The 18,177-nt window shown below is 44.3% G+C and overlaps 2 protein-coding genes across 3 annotated transcripts in view; one reads left to right on the top strand and one right to left on the bottom strand.

Moving 5' to 3' along the window:
* Nucleotides 1–13,809, bottom strand: part of LOC144797609 (B-cadherin-like) — a 696,579-nt gene extending 682,770 nt beyond the window's left edge. Inside the window, exon 1 of the mRNA XM_078668297.1 lies at nucleotides 13,744–13,809. Coding sequence (XP_078524423.1) covers nucleotides 13,744–13,797 — 54 coding nt within the window. The 5' untranslated portion in view covers nucleotides 13,798–13,809. The remainder of the gene's footprint in view (nucleotides 1–13,743) is intronic.
* LOC144797610 (EP-cadherin-like) overlaps nucleotides 1–18,177 on the top strand; it is a 536,417-nt gene that overhangs the window by 133,732 nt on the left and 384,508 nt on the right. The gene's annotated exons all lie outside the window — the stretch shown is intronic.

Raw genomic sequence — 18,177 nt, 5'->3', positions numbered from 1 at the left:
GGAAAGATGCGCCGGAGCACATCGCAGCCAGTAATGATCAAGTCAGCAAGTGTGCAGGAGCCCCAGAAGCACTAAACTGGCAAGGTAGTGCAATGTATGTCCAAGTATCTTCCAGAAAGAAGAGTTTGAGGCCGCTTGGGGGGAAAATATATATATATATATGAATGAAACATGAAAGTCCCAGCAGTGCGACCAACCTTCACAGCGGCGCCGAACCAGGAAACAGACTCCACAGGCAAGACTTAGTGCTTAAGAGTGTTTAACTATAGTATCAGATGTCCAAATGACGCGTTTCGGCCGCCAGACATGCGGCCTTGATCACATTATATTGAATTGGGGAAAAAAATGTATTTATATTATGATTTCTTTATAAAAATGGTATTTATTGATATACCGTATTTCAATTCATGACAAAAAATGAACCATGTACAGTATAAGTCTTTGCATTTAGGCATATGAATTTCTATCAACAATACCGATAGATAAATTATTCCAAAATCACCATTCTTGGAATTTATGCAATATAGGAATTCATTACGTTACATCATTTAATCTCTAGTACTGTAGTGAATTGGGATTTATTTTTTTATATTAACGATTTTTATATAAAAATTGTATTTATTTATTTATAGATTTATCTGCTAAATTATCATTAGTTATTTAAATACCGTATTTCAATTCATGACAAAAAATGAACCATGTACAGTATAAGTCTTTGCATTTAGGCATATGAATTTCTATCAACAAGTATGTTGCCTTACAATGTATTTCGCGATGTATGCATACAATGTATCACGAATATGGTGTCCAAATGGAGAAAAGAAAGAACGAAATAATGCCAAAAGTGTTTCCTTTATGTGAATAATACCACGTGATCGGGGTGTTAGCGTCCCCCCCCAAAAAAAACACGGCATAAAAATAGCAAGCGGACTGCGTTTCCGCCAGTGAACAAGGATACTCCGGTATTCGCAACGCGTCTGACGATGGCTAAATAAATCAAGACCTGCTAAAACTACAAAACTTGGTGTCCATTTCCCTTTTCTCGGAAAGCATTACCGGCTGGAGTGCTAGAGACTGTTGGGAGAATACTGTTAGAATATTATCCCGAGGAAATTGGTTGATTCCGCCTACGGACCCCCTCCCCCAGAAGAGGCAGCCGCTTGCAACCTCCCCGGACTCCTATCCTGAAAGGATTACCTCAGCGGCAGCCCCCGAGTGCAGTGAAAGAACGAGCACCGAGCGGGTGCGAACTGTAGCAGGGTTGGAGGACTCTACAGTCCAGCACATACGGCGGTGAGTGTCCGGGCATGATTACACTCGGTGGGAAGGTGTGGGCAGGCACTGCAAACTCACAGATTTGAGAAAGCAAACACACGCAAACAGCCACTATGTCAGCGGACGCGGTCCGCGCTCGGGAAGCAGCAGCTGACGATCTGTTCAGCAACCTGCCAAAAATAACAACGCGAGAAAGCAGTGAAGCTAACAGTACAAATGTGAAAGTGGATGATACCGCCAAAACCCTATTGAAACGGTTAGAAAAATGCATGCGGGTGGAAGTCACCAAATGATGGGAAAAGAAATCCTTAAGTAAATATGAGGATGCAGGCCGGGTACCTCGTGGGCTCCGAATTCTTCTGGCTCCAAGATACGAGGACCCAGACCCCAACATGCTGAAAGAGTGGGGTACAAGCAACTTGGAGGCCTCCATGAACCTTGTACAGATACTAAATAATTATGCGGAATCTGATAGAATTAAACTATTGGATGAAATTGAAAGCATCAACGAAGCATTGGGCAAATTGGAACCCAACAAACTAATAACTAAAACACGAAAGGAAATACAAGATCGATTGACCAAACAGGAAGAAAAAATTAAACAACGTAAAGTTTATAAATTCGCCAGAGACCTAGCTGACTATGAGCAAGGACGAATATATCCTTTTGCGCGCAAATACGATACAGCAAAAAAACTCAAATCTAATCCCACTAAGGATAGCACGCAGCAAAGACCCCCACAAGCAGGATGCTCGACAGAGGCCAACTCTGACACAAGTTCCATCTACAGTGAGACAAGCTCAAACTACAGCAATAGAAGTGGGCCAGAACAAAATATGGAAACAAGAAGCCTAGACTTCGGGGAAGAAATTGATTTTTTAGTGGAGGACCGGCGGAAAACTTTAAGACCCCGGAAACCGACACAGCTTCAAACACAAGCAGAAATGCCAAAAGGCGAGAAAGGCGCAAAAAAGTACAACTCAAAGCCAAAAAGAGGATACTGGCGCAAATGATTGAGAACAATAAAGATGACAAAACCATCATAAACTTGACCAATATGAAACTTACCGAAAAAGAACAACAAATCCTGAAGCTAGGTCTATCATACTGCCCGCCAAACAATTTCAATTACGCCCAAACCAGGATTGATATCTTTAACTACATTCGCAATTTCAAACTGATCAAATTCTTTACAGTGAAAAATGGTTTCGCGAATAGACAAACAGTGGCTACTATGGATCAATCCAAGAAAAGCAATTTGTTAGTCAAAGACATCCCGGTATTATTAGCTGCACAATCTATAGAATTTGACAATGAAGAAAATGATATAGAGCTGTCAACTCAAAAACAACTACAACAAGCAGCAATATTACAGGCAGGAGCGGGCAGCAGTCCCTTCAAAAGGAAATCCACCTTTGTTCCACAAATGCCCAAAGATGCAATCAACATCTACCATGACAGATTAACAGACAACATCAAACAACTTTATTACCCTCTTAATCACAAACAAAAAAGAAAATGCCACAATGAAATTGAATACATCAAACTTATGAATAGACTGAGCAAAAACACAGAGGTGATTATAAAACCATCAGACAAGTGAGGAAACATAGTCCTCTGGCCCAAAAGTGACTATCTCAAGGAAGCCCACAGACAACTATCTGATGAAGCATGCTACAAACAATCTAACACAAAAGAATACACTGACGCCATAGAGAAACGTAGGAAGTATCTCCAACAATTCAAACGTGATGGTATGATTTCCAAGGATGAATTAAACTTTTTATGGAGTGAATATCCAATAATTCCCTCCATTTATTTTGGGCCAAAAACCCACAATGACATCTATCCCATTCCAGGTCGACCGATTATATCAGCGATAAACAGTGTTGGAGAACATTTATCACAATATGTCGACTACTATCTACAGGACTTGGTTAAAGATCTTCCAACCTATGTCAAAGATACGGGGGATTTTTTAAATAAAATCAAAAACATCAAATGGGATGCCAACATGAGATTAATAACTTTGGACATGGAATCATTATACACATGCATTGACCATGATGTGGGGCTCAAGGCAATCAAACACTTCTTAAACAACAAACCAGCAGAGTGTTATGAGCACAACAAAATCATAGTTAAAAGCATTGAATGGTGTCTTAACAACAATTTCTTCATGTTTGGCACACAGATGTACAAACAGCTGAGGGGAGTGGCAATGGGATCCTGCTTCTCCCCCAGCTACGCATTTTTAATGGTAGGCTGGTGGGAGGAGCAGATCCTTAAACTGGAACGTCAAGAAGAATACAAAACACAAGTCAGATATTGGCTCAGATTCATTGATGATGTTTTTATTGTATGGTATGGCAATGATGAAAGTGCCAATATGTTCATCAACAATCTTAACGACAATCAGGTCAATCTTAAATTCACTTCACATATTAGTGATAAGGAGGTTGAGTTCTTGGATGTCAAAGTTTATGTGGAAGCAGAAACAATCAACACCACGCTCCATAGAAAAACCACAGCGGGCAATCCACGCTTCATGCGACGAGTGCCCATCCCCACCACTTAATCCAAAGCATAACATACGGTGAATTACTGAGAATTAATCGAATATGTAGCACCACTGACCAACAAGAGGTATGCACTAGGGAAGCACTAGAGAGATTTCGCAGGAGAGGTTACAATGCATCTACTCTCAACCAAGCACTCATCAAAGTCAATATGAAATCTAGAGAATCATTATTAGATTCCCCTACTGCCACCATAGAGCCCATCAATGAAAATAACACACCGAGGCTCATCCTCACGTTCAATAAACAGCATCGCCAAATTCGATCGATCATCAATCGGAATTGGCCTATAGTCTTGACGGATGCAGTCATGGCCCCTGAAGTACCCAATATCCCTACCATCACGTACCGCAGAGGAATCTCCATGAGATCTCAGATAGTGCGCAGTAATCCAGAAACCTTAAAAAATAACAAAATCACAGGGCTAAAGCCTCGACAAGGTTTCTACAAATGCACATCATGTAGGGCCTGTAAATTTACCCCCAGAAGCATCAAGCATCCATTTTGCGATTCCTTATTAGCGAAAAATAAGGAATCGCTAATAAGGAATAGCAAAATGCTATGCAAGAAGAAATCGCTTAAAAAATAGCGATTTCTTAAAATTCCTTGATTGCGACTCGCAAATTGCGAGTCGCAATTAAGGAATACCTCCCCATTCATTCCTATGGGCCTAGAGGCCCATAGGAATGAATGGGAAGACATTTTCAATTTGCGAATCGCAATTAGCGAATCGCAAATTGAGAATGCGATTTCAAGGGTGCAGGGGTGTCCAAAGGACACCCTGTTGCACCCCTGAAATTGATCTGTGCACATATGTTGCGCACACACATGCCCTTAGGGCAGGTGTGTGCGCAACATGAAACTTTGAAAAATGCACTTTAGTGCATTTTTCAAAGTTTTTGCAAATTACCATGAAGTTCAACTTCATGGTAATTTGCGAGCCCTATTAGCAAAATCGCTATTTTTTAAACTTTAATGCATTGCATTTAAGGAATCTCAATTTGAGATTCCTTAAATGCAAGTAATCGCAATTTTGCGATTTCTTAATTTGCGATTTTTGCATTTCATCCCAAATGCAAAAATACCGGTCGCAAAGGGGCAGATTCTTAAAAACTGCCCCTTTGCGAGCGGATTATAGCTTGATGCATCTGGGCCTAAGTATCTCCACCACCAAATACAAAACTGGATTTAGCCCCAATGAGATAAAATTCAAGGATATTTTAACTGCAAAACTGAGTACGCCGTATATGTTCTGACATGCACCTGTGGCCTCAAATATCTAGGCAGTACCAAACTACAGGTGCATGTCAGAATCCTTCAAGATCTCAGGGCCATTGTAAACAACGATAGGTGTACCCAGTTGCCAGGCACTTCAAAGCAGTGCATGGCAATGACCTTAAATGCTTGCAATATTTTGTGATTGCAGCCATCACAGAATATCCTAGGGGAGGCAACAGAGAAAAAGCTTTAAGGACGCTGGAGTCCAAATTCATTCTGGAACTGGACAGCAAATATTCTGGCTAAATAATACGGAGGATCTTCACAACTTTCTCTAAAATTATTTACAACATGATCATTTAAGTGTAAAAATAAAACATGTTCTGTTTACACTTAATTTTTCCTTCACTGTAACCAGATCGTCTTCCCTTCCCATGAGCCTGATTTTTAATATACATATTGACTTTTTAATATGCATATTTTTTAATCTAAATATAGCCCCTTCTCTGTATATCTACAATATTTTGCACAATCACTTTGCACTATTTTAAACACTTTTAGGGCGGCTATTTTTCGTAACATTCTGACCAGCATAACATTTCACAAAGCGGATTTTGCACATACCGATAGATACATTATTCCAAAATCACCATTCTTGGAATTTATGCAATACAGAAATTCATTCCGTTACATGATTTAATCTCTAGTACTGTAGTGAATTTTTTTTTTATATTAACGATTTTTATATAAAAATTGTATTTATTTATATATTTATAGATGTATCTGCTAAATTATCATTAGTTATTTAAATACCGTATTTCAATTCATGACAAAAAATGAACCATGCACAGTATAAGTCTTTGCATTTAGGCATATGAATTTCTATCAACAAGTATGTTGCCTTACAATGTATTTCGCGATGTATGCATACAATGTATCACAAATATGGTGTCCAAATGGAGAAAAGAAAGAACAAAATAATGCCAAAAGTGTTTTCCTTATGTTTATAATACCACGTGATCGGGGTGTTAGCATCACAAAAAAAAAAAAAACACGGCATAAAAATAGCAAGCGGCCTGCGTTTCCGCCAGTGAACAAGGATACTCCGGTATTCGAAACGCGTCTGACGATGGCTAAATAAATCAAGACCTGCTAAAACCGCAAAACTTGGCGTCCGTTTCCCTTTTCTCTGAAAGCATTACCGGCTGGAGTGCTAGAGACTGTTGGGAGAATACTGTGTGTGTGTGTGTGTATATATATATATATATATATATATATATATATATATATATATATATATTCCACGGGACTAGTTTAAGTGACAAATTGCATCTTGCTAACAGTGAAGATAACCATGATTTAATGATAATTTATTTCGCATTTAATGCTAAAACTATATCTATTGTTGGGACAACAGAAAAGTCCCCTGTATGGTGACAGTCGTGCATCCCTTCCCTGAGTGCCCCAGCATCCCCTGAGCACTGACAAGTGTAAGACCCATATAAATCTTAGTTTTGTGACATAATTGCTAATTGTGGCGTATGCAGAGTGATGATTTCCATATTGAAATGCATACAGAACCACAATTCCCATATTACCGTGCAATGGCTATAGGGATAAATTGTGAAAGTAAGAAAGGACCCATTTACCATGATCAAGACTTGGGAGTTAAAACGCGTCAGTATTTGGCATGATGAGGACGCTATGAGTCAATAAACAAATTGGAAATCTGGTCTCCGGGAGTGCAGCATTATCATTTTGTACCTCTAATTAATTCGGGGAGTGGTCAATCTTGGACGCTTACACCGGTAGCAGGAGCGCACTGTCCTCTGACTCTTTGTTTGAATATTTACATCTTACTAAGAGTGAAGTTAACAGTGATTTTTTGAGAATTTATTTTGCAGTTAAAACAAAAACTATATCTACTGAGACAGAAAAGTCCCCTGCATAGTGACAGTCGTACATCCCTGCCCCGAGTGCCCCAGCTTCAGCAATATTTAGATCCCTGGTATTGATTTTTGGTAATGGACGAACACAGATCATGCATGTGCACCATGGCCTATGCCTCTCTCATTGTAATGCTTCTGTTTAGACTGGGAGTGGCACACTCTGCAGTACTTTTGTGAAGGTATGGGCTACTGCCCTTATCTAGAGTTAAGTAACCCGAGCATCGTGATGGCAGTAAATTCGTTTTTATGGTTAGTAGAATCAGTAATACCAACAGGCCTTTTTACCTGTGTCATAGCAGTTCGGCCTACTGGCCCACTCGTGTAAAGCTCAAGGCCTGTTTACTTAACTTACCCTTGGCTCGCATGAATTGTATGCAGCACCAGAAAGGGTATGATACTTGTGTGTGGGTGCTGGGGCAGTGTGATACTTGCATGTGCTGGGTTTTATGTATGTACCTGTCAATGGAACATAACATGGAGGCCTGTAGTTCCCATTTTGGAAGAACAGGTACGCAGAGGCTGGAGAGGTGAAGGCTGCACCTCCCAGACAGGAAATGTGTATTACTGACATTCCTTAGGGCTTGGGTAGGTCACACACACTGAAGGGAGAGAGGAAGACCATCCTCTGTCTGCATCAAAGCTCTCTTTGATTCCAGAAAGAGTTACTGGATGCGCGGGATAAGCACTATGACAGTTGGTTGGCACTACCAGGGAATCTGAGGGAGAGGAAGGCTTAGTCCTTTGAACCTTTATGAGGCCTATTTCAGCGGAGGCTGGCAGCCACATGTTAGCCCCAGTTACTCCCTTGGACTTTGTTGTGGGTCATTCAGAATTGTAGAGATTGGAAAAGTGATCCTTTTAGCATGATTACCCCCCACTTTCCACCTCAGATATGATGCACTTTGACTGACTAAATCAAAAGTATCTTTCTCTGCTGGGATGAAAGTCATTGCAACCTGGATGTTTAAAACCAGACTCCAGCTTAACACCGCAAAAACTGAAATTATGCTATTCGGAATGGGCGAACTTCTTTGGCCACCTGACTGGTGACCATCAGAATTGGGTATGGCCCCTGTACCCAAATTTGTTGTAAAAAATCCTGGAGTTTGGCTAGACCAATCCCTTACTATGAAAGAACAAACCTCTGCCATAACAGGCTCATGTTTTTACATGCTGGGTATGCTATGAAGAGTCTTTCCTCCATTACCACTCGCCACAAGGAAAACACTAGACCAGGCTCTGATTATCAACCGTCTGAACTATGGCAATTCACTTTTGGCCTCCATAAACGAGAAGTTGCTCTCCAAACTTCAGGAAGTCCAGAACACCTCTATACATCTTGTTTATAACCTTCCCCCGGTACTGCAACTGTCCCTCTTCTTCAGTCCCTGCACTGGTTACCGGTGAGAAATAGAATTACTTTCAAGATCTGCTGATTAACTCACAAGGCTCTACATGGAAAAGGGCCTATGTATTAATCTTCAAAGCTTTCCCCACCGTATAGTAAATACAATCAGCTTCCGCTACAGCTAAATGGCGGCAGTCAGTCGTAACTGACTGTGAGCTCCTGACACACGTGATTAACCTAAATATTGAATCACAAATGCGGAGTAAATGCCCCCACTGGTGAAAGCCCAAGGTGGCCCACCGCTGCCCCTGTGGAGCTTGGACAAAGCAACCTCTCCGTCCTCATTGTACTGAGTCCACGCAGCTATAGGTTGGGCTAAGGGACGCTGTGTATCAGTACAGACTCTGCACCACCGGCACCCAGAGGACAGGAGTTCACAACCGAGAGAGAAGACCACAAGCAGAGACAGAGTGAAGGAGTATAGACTGCCTCTTTCGCACAAGGACAGTTCATAAATAATAGACCTAATACATTTCATTGGAGCTTAAAGAAGGACCGTCGCCACCAGCAGTACGGAGGCCGATTAATGGAACTGACTGAACGGAGTGTATGTCGAATACAAGAAGAATTGGCGGTCTAATGATCTATGTGCTTCAGAAGTACAGTCTATGAATGTGCACTGCTATTACATCTATCTACTATATGTCAAGAGAGTGAAAAGGAAAGACAATGATGCAGAAAACTAAAGTCAAAAGAAAAAAAGTGAACCGAAGCCACTTCAGGATATATGGTATCCCATCATTGCACATATATATGTGCCCAGTGTCATCAACTGGGTGTTACCAAACAACTGTCTCTAGTTCTCCCTTGAGAATTAGGGAAAAGAAGGAGGTTCAGTTGTATCCTCTTGTGGATTCTCACAAGAAAAAAGTGCAAGCAAAGGAAATTTTATGTATTTTACATAATCTTTATGTGAAGAAAGGCAGTGCAGAAAGTGAAAATTGTGAAGTAAAATAGGATAAACCCCAGAGATGTACAGTGCAACCATTCCTTTGATGTATACTCTGCGAAGTTTTCCAATTTAAAACCAAAGTGCAGGTGAAAAAAGAGACCGGTAGAGATTAATCACTGTCAACGTGGTCAACATGTTTCAGCCTTGGGGGATTTGCCCACGCTTATGCGTTTATTGGAGTGGATTTGCCGGGTTAATAATACCCTAACACAATTGCCGGCCCCTACGGAGGCCTTATCCTGTCTATTGGGACTACGACGCCGATCAGGAAAGCAGAAAGTCGGCTTAAAGTTTACAGATTTGTCCTATGTCTTGGCTATTAGGGCTATCACTATGAAGTGGAAGTCCCCTAAACCCCCATCAATATTGGTGTGGCGGGCTGACTTGTTGCAGTGGGGGAGGGCGCGACCCTTCGTAGAGAGGAAGAGAGGAGGCTGCGTAAACACCCAATAGCCCTGGATTGGGAGGCCTATTGATTGCCCTAGAGGCGATGGATTTCCCCTTGGATACCTTGGTGTGAACCCACCACAACACAGGTCTTTCCATTACACCTCAGACTTTCTGACTTCACAGATGTATAATGTATACAATGTCCCCTGTTAGTGTTACATATTCAGTGATTTATGTGATGTCATATATACCTGCGGAGAGCGTAGGTAGGAGCTGAAAGGACTAAGGGGCAGATGTATCATCCCCATCATTTGCGATTCCCAAATAGCGATTTTTAAGGAATCGCTATTTGGGAATTGCAAATTGGGATTGTAAGAACTGGGACCGCCAGTTCTTCGGGGGGGTAGCATGGCTCGAGCAGGAAGGCAACCAGGGGCTTATGTGTAAAGTAGCTACACAACACACTCATCCACTGAGACAATAAGTGGGCGCAATAATGGAGACCACACCAGTACTTTTGATTAAAAATCAATACCTTTTATACAAATAAGATCAGGCAATCAATGCATCAACATTTCCTAGGATATTTCAGTAAAGCATTTTCATCATAGGAGCAAAGTTAGCAATTCATTAAAATAACATAGCCTGTCGCAATAACCTTCTCATCAGGCAAAGTGGATACCTTCATGAATCATGAGCTAGCATTTCAGGAAGTAGTATGGGCATCACATCTTATGAGAATGAACAGTTCATTTAAGGCAAAACATTTCATCAAGGCTGACAACTCCCTATGCAGGGCTAAATCACTTCAGGACCAAGCGACAGGTCATTAGGCATAAACAATTAATCAACCATGAGCCTATCGCCAAGCTTGAAACAGGTAATCAGGCCTTGTACCACTTCGTTGTTAATTAGGGTCTAAACAGTTAATCCAGTATAAGCCTGTTCACCAGGCATGCACAGTTACCTGGCCCGCGTGCCCCAGAGGCTCAAACCAGGCCTCACAGTCACTCTCAGGCTCCTTGGGGCCAACGGGGCCCAGTCACAGTTTTCCCCGGGGGAGGGGCGAACTCAGGGCCTTGTCCGGCCTTCCGCCCTCCTCCCCTGGGGTTACATTATGTCTTCGGCCCTCCGGGCCCTTGCGTAGGTTCTTGAGAAGGTGGGAGTGGCTCCGGCCCTCCCGTGGGCCTCACTCGGCCAGACGCAGGGAAGGGGGCAGTTGCGGGGCTCTGGCACCCGTAGAGGGACAGGCGCGGCGTATGGGACAGAACGGAGGGGGCTCTTGAGCTCCACAACCCCCTCCGCGATGAGTCCAGGCTTCCCCCGGGTGCCGGGCCTCGTTGTGAGGGGTTCGATCCTGGCAGCCAATGGCTGCGCGGCTCTGGCGGGGGCGCGGCCGATGACGCGGCGGCGCTCCCCGTCACGTGACACAGGCCGGGGATGGCTTCAGGCCTAGCGCGGCCTAGTGCGCTTGGTGCCGCGGCCCTCTCCTGACATACGGGGGCCGCCGAGGGGGCTCGATGATGGCGCTGCATCTACGGGGTGCCGACAGGCAGGGTGATTTCGGGTCCGGCGCGGCTGGTTGAAGATTCCGGCAGCCCTCTCCTGGCACACGGGGGCCGCCGAGGGGGGCACAATGATGGCGGTGAAGCCGCGGGCACAAGGGGAGATTCCTCGGTGCTTCAGGAGGGCGCAAACGGCTCCGGTCCGTGGCGGTGAGTCACCCTGGCCAGCGTGCTCAGTTTTCACAGCGCTACAGGGGCAGTCACGTGGGCGATCTAACGCTTGGGTCAGTCACAGCGCTCGTTGCAGGCAGGACAAGGGGGGCACCCTCAGCAGTTCTCGACAGGGCAGGCAGTCTCTGACACAGCGCTTGACAGGGGAACAGATTACAGCGCTTTTCGAGCGCTACAGCAGGGAATGCAGGCAGGATAGCGATCAGAGCATTCCAGTCAGGGGGAGGCAGGCAGGTCAGGGTAGGCCTAGATGGAGGCAGGGAATGCGCAGGGGCAGCACAGTCCAGTTCTTGGTCGATCCCCCAGTAGTCTCTGTGTGAAGGGCAAGTAGTCTTCTCTGCGCTTGGATGGTTCTGCGCCCTTATGAGGTGATTTCTTGAAGTGGGGCGGGCTTGAGTTGGAGGCTGGATAAGTTTCCTCAGGTCACTGTAGATGGTCCCTGGGTTCCCCTACCGCTGGGCCAGATCAGGGGGCTAGTCTAGGATACCTCACTCAGCTTAAGAGGCAGCACCTAAATCCTGTCACTCCCAATGGCATAAGTCCCTGACTAGGCCCTCCCGCCTAACTCTCCTGCGTGGGTCCCCCAGGTCAGTGATGCCCCAACTAACTAGAAAGTTTCCCTCCCTTTCCTTATATAGCGACAGTTGGCAGTTGGCAGTGGCAGTTGGTGTCACCTCCCCTGTTCTAGAAGGTTCCAGGAGCTTCCCTCATTCTAGCTATGGGCAGGCTGGCAGGCAGGCATTGCTACATTGTTTAAGGGTTCCAGCCAGCTCCTGGCTACTAAAGTGCGCCTAAAAAGACCATGCTGCAGTAGCAGGGGTCAGTGGCAGCCATGTTTGGAGTAGAGAGCACCTGCACCTTTTTTTTTTTTGTAAAACAATTTTTATTGCAGAGGTAATGTGGGTCACAACATTTACGTACCAGTTCGGTCTCATAATCGCTTCCATATCTGGAGAGCACCTGCACCTTAACATGGATTGGCCATGGAAAGGTGCCCGGATACCTAAAGGCCAACGAAAAAGAAAGTGGGAAAAATGAGGAAAGGCGAAAAAAAATAGGGAAAGACCACCCTAGGGCTGACAGGTCTAACAGGGATGTATGTAGAAATTTGCAATTTTTTAGCGATTTCTTAAAATTCCTTAATTGCGATTAGCAAATTGCTAATCGCAATTAAGGAATAATTTCCCATTCATTTCTATTGGCCAGGAGGCCCATAGAAAGGAATGTGAAGTTATTCTCAATTTGCGATTCGCAATTTGCTAATCGCAAATTGAGAATAATTTCAAGGGTGCAGGGGTGTCCAAAGGACACCATGCTGCACCCCTGAAACTTACATGTGTGCGCATATGGCGCACATACATGCCCTAAGGGCATGTATGAGCGCCACATGGCACCTTAACAAATGCCAAAAAGTGCATTTGTAAAAGAAATCGCAAATTACCACCAACTACAAGTTGGTGGTAATTTGCGATTTCTTAATATGGATTCTCAAAAAAAAAAATGCTTGATGCATAGCATTTAAGGAATCGCAAAATTGCGATTCCTTAAATGCTTGAGCAAAATAAGGAATCACAATTTTTGCGATTCCTTATTTTGCGATTTTGCACATACATACCAAAACAGTTTGTGATTGGCAAACGGTTTCATACATCTGGCCCCAGGAGAGGGTGGGGGGTGGGAGGGTTTGGTTGCTGTTAAGTTACATGAGTAGTTTGGTTTACTAGTAAAAGGACACAAATACACATTATTGGAACATATACTGCAGGATACAGCAATAACTGGGTGGGGGACAGCTATGTTATGCAATATACATAGACCATAGGTGTGTAGCAATGTGTGGGTACACTGATTGTAATTGCTGCATCTGGCTGATATGTAACTGAGGAAGAAAAATGAAAAGACTGGTGATGATTATTATTGCTTTGTACCATTTCCCTGCTTCTGCTGCAGTCGGCAATAAAGTGTGTTTTAAAAAAATGTTTCAACCTTGGGGTGAATCTCCCTGCCTTTCGTCAGGACCTCTACAAATATTTTGTCACTGCAACAAAGAATGAAGGATAAATACATACAGTGTATATCCTGTTTCTACAACTTCCAAATCCTTGAGACAAGCATGATGCTCAATTAAATTTATAGAAAAAATTGAGAAAACATATAAATAGTCTCTGCATCAGTGAATTAGTGCTTTCATGTCAAATGTATTAGACATTGTTTAATAAATAGACTGAGTGCTTACCACTACTTGTCCAGGTCCGGACCTCACCTCGCTCGGATCCAGCTCGAGTGTCATTAAATGAGGCCCCGCTCTAAAAAGTAATCAGATACTCAACTAAAAAAAAAGTCCTACATTACTTATTTATGTAGACCGTCGCAGCTGTAAGAAATCAGCAGAAAATAAAAATTATCCAGCTTAATACCCAAATCCTAACTTCTATCAATAACAGAAAAAATGAACAACCAGCTATTTGATAGTGTCTACAAATAAATATATTAATCCTATTCATAAGATTAGTTCCAATTCTAAGCATAGGGTTGAATTCCAATGCCAGACCATTTGGAAACAAGCATTTACAATGCAACGGTTTTGCCTTTGCAAAAGTTAGAGCTATTGGCATTGTAAATGACAACATTTTCATTTATGTGTTGGTTTTGAAAACAGATAAATAAATGACATTGTCATTTACAATGCCAATAGCTTAATCTCTCGCAAATGCCACACACACACCCACAGAGAGCCCCCCACACAGAGCCCTCCCCACACACACACAGAGCCCCCCACACACAGAGCCCCCCCCACACACACAGAGCCCCCCCCACACACACAGAGCCCCCCCACACACACAGAGCCCCCCACACACACACAGAGCCCCCCACACACACACACAGAGCCCCCCCCCACACACACACACAGAGCCCCCCACACACCCACACAGAGCCCCCCACACACCCACACAGTTCATGTGACCATGCGGCCCCTGCAAGAGCCGGTCACAATGAGTCCTGCCCTGGCCTTGAATAATTAAACTGTGGGGAATAATTACAGAATAAGCTAGTAATTATGGATGAGCGGACAGGCGTCACCTGGCTAGCTGCTGGATCGTGTTCGCCTCTGTTTGGCTTTTTCCAGACCCCATAAATGTTGCATCGTCCGGGTCCCAAGGGCACATGCTCCAGAATTGGGCGGGCCTGTTGCAGCCCCAGGGGGCCCTGTGTCTCCTCACACCATGCTGGGGACACTGCGATGGGGACGAGGAGCCTTGCCGGCCCCGGTACAAAGACAGCTTTCCCTAGGTAACTGGTTGCTTATCACTGCCAGACACTATTGGTAATAACAATGCAATCGGCGTCCACATAAGAACAGGTAAAATGCGAGCAAACAGGAGCATCCCATAATCGGGAACTTGAAGGGCACGTGTACACCGCAATGATGTCACGAGTGATAATATAATGAGAGTAAAAGAGAGGTAGTAATATTACAAACCCACCTAGCTGTATTACACATTCGAAAAGTACAAACATGAAATACCAGACACGAACGGTAAAAATGGTATAATTCAAAATGAAGAAAAAATCAGCGATTTTTCTGAAGCATTACTGATACTCTTTCTTTACACGTGTGTTTAAATAACTCAAGTGTCCAGAAGTGCCATTTTATATTTTAGGTGCATATTATTAGGATATTATACTAGGAAGTCGATATGTGTTTAGATGTGAGCGCGCACATAGACAATTTAAATATTTCTAAAAATGTAGGACTAAGGTGTGAGTCTTAATGTAGGGAGCTGTTATGAGTACCGACGACCACAGAAATGTTTATACAAATTTGTAGATTAACAATGTGTGCAGAAGGCGCTGCCCCGGAAATCCGAATAGCCTCAGAAATTCGCTTTAATTTCAGTCCATCCATTTGAGAAGGAAAACGTTTGCATATTCCGGAAAAGGAAAAAAAGATTTGACTGTAAATTTGCTTTCAAGGGCAAATACACTTAATGATACATTATGTCCCAGAGGGCAGTATCATTTTAATAACAATACTTGTTTTAATATGTAACACATATGTTGGGCCGGGGCAAAAGCTGTTCTGGTTGAACGGGAGCCTGCTTAACAAAAGTGATAGCCCGGGGCTATCGCGGGCCGTTATTAACTCCTGTTTGATTATGGTAATTGTTCAAGTTTGCTCCGGACAGTATGATTAATTACAGTTTAATTAACGTGTCCTTACAGAGCATTTGAAGCCATAAGGCCGTTATAGGAAAGAGCCTCGGGAGCTAGGCTGTCTGAAAGGAAAAGGTTGCCCGCTCAGATGCGCTCACAATCCATCAAAGCCCCCCAAAGGCCAGGCTGCGTGCGCGGCCCAGCGCCGCTCTCGGCGGCCGCCGCTCCTCGCAAAAGCGCTTTACTGGCAACTTAACTCCAGTTGGAGATTGTACTTTGGGGAAGGTGAATGCGAGCCTTCCCGGTCAGTCTGTATCTCTCTGTCCAGTCCACGGTAGAAGCAGCATGCGAAGAGTGTGCTGTCTGAGGAATAAATGTGACCACGGAGGTGTGTATCTGGGTGTGTGGCTCTGTAATCAGCAGGTCCGCAACGCCCATAGAGCTCAAAGGGCTTCAGCCACCCACTCCCCTCCCCACCTCGTCATGTGTGTCAGCCAAACTTCCCGGGCGCACACACAGACAGTTTTTTAGCTGCTGTGGGCTGGCGTCCGTCTTATTGCAGCCGCACCAGAGTACTTCATAAGACCATTTACTTGTTCTTATTTTAGCTTATCTATTCGATTTACGCAATGCTATCTACAGTGATAGAGGGTAAATCCAACGTCCTGCTCTAATGAGAACGTGTGGCGGGGTTGATAAACTGAGCGAAGGAATTCTACAAGTTTATGATCTTATACAATTCATTAACGTCAAATTTAGTTTAATACGCATCACTGTATACCTGAGCTTCACTTAAAGTACAGTCCCCTCCACCCCCAAACCCCAAGGTAGCACGCCCAGTTTTCTCTCGTTGACCCAACATTGTCCTGGTGTCAACAGGGCTTTAAGTGGAAGCTTTTTGAATATCATATACAAGCCATAGTTGCTGCTTATTTATCTTATGCAACTAACAAAGCCAATAGTCCTGACTTGTAGGTATGATGTTACTTATTGTATAATAAATCTGGATGCCATGACAAAAACAGCAAAATACAAGGCGGCGACACTATGCTAAGCACAGATTTTTAGTTTACAGTTTTAAGACACGCCCCTAATTACATTGGGCACGCCCCTTTGAGAGACCCTCAAGTTTTTTCATCCCACTTAAAGCTCTGAAGACAGCGCAACGCACTATGTATGCTGAAAAAAATTGCACCTTTCCAGCGCAAAATACGCTGGAAAAAAATGACCCTTTCAAGGGTTTGCACCGATTTGCCTCACTTTGCACGACCCTTTGCAAATCTGGCACTTATTGTACCAAGTATGCTGCACCTTTGAAACAATATGCTGCAGCTTTTGAACCTGCGGCAAAGAGGGCGTGCAGACTCGGTGAACTGTACACAAGGGGTTTCAAGGGGCATCGAAAGCTCAATATAAATATACATAATATGACAACGGTATTCGGGCGCTTGATTTCGAGATAGGAATGCATGCATAACTGGAATTTTGGCGTGGCTGCTAGGTCTTTCACAGGAGGGGCACGTGACCAGTTGAGGGGCACAGCCCGGCCAGCCACGAAGGAAACAGCTGCTCTCTGCACACGCTCACAATTGGTAGCTGCGTGTGTGGAGGGTGGTGGGAGGGCGTGGAATACCTCGGCGCAGCAGAAGCACAGTGAGTGACCGGGGCATGTCCCTGGGATGCGTTGTATTTTGCTGGTACACTGTGAGAGGGGGGCGGGGCACAAATGATTGAAACGGGGGTCTCTGGTACTAACTAAAGTGACTCTCTGTGACTACGTGACCAAAACCCAGTAGTTAAAACCCATTTCTAATTTGTTTATCACACAGCTGAGGGGGCTTTGTCTCCGACATTTGCACATTCAGGGCCTCCTGATTCTTGACCTTGATTGCGAGAGGCGAGGCCGCGTCACCCCCCCCATCCTGGCGCCTTTGAAGCCACAATGGCTTTGAGATTCATCTGCGGATTCCGCCCTCGGGCGCTATCTCCCCTGCCCCCTCTCCTCTCTTCATTAACCACAGCCCTCGGCGAGGATGAGACAAATGCCCTCATCTGCATGCGCTGATTGGCTGTAATCTGCCGAGCACAGGAATGCGTTGAATGTGGTTAGGTGACAGAACCGTAGGGAAGAAAAGGCAATTAAGGCCTCCGAATGCATACATTGTACCTCAGATTACAAACAGATTCGCACCCCTGCTGAATCACGGGAACTCCGTCTCCCTGCCCCCTTAATGCAGTCAGCGCCGCGGCATTACAATTCCTGTCCCGACAATTGGACAAGTAATTAGAGAAACAATCGTTTTTTGGGGGAAAATGTCACATTGGGTTGTTTAAAGAACATGTCTGTCTGGGTTGATTAAAGAACATGTCTGTCTCCCGGGGAAGGCTCGGACTGCTCACCGTGCTCTGTCTGGGTTGTTTAAAGAACATGTCTGTCTCCCGGGGAAGGCTCGGACTGCTCACCGTGCTCAAGGAGAACGAGGCAACAATGACGAAAACCGCAAGCACCAAAAAA

Source organism: Lissotriton helveticus, chromosome 12 (genome assembly GCF_964261635.1).
Source record: "Lissotriton helveticus chromosome 12, aLisHel1.1, whole genome shotgun sequence".
Lineage (NCBI taxonomy): Eukaryota > Metazoa > Chordata > Amphibia > Caudata > Salamandridae > Lissotriton > Lissotriton helveticus.
Note: the sequence above shows the minus strand (reverse complement) of the source record. Positions and strands in the feature narration are given on the sequence as shown.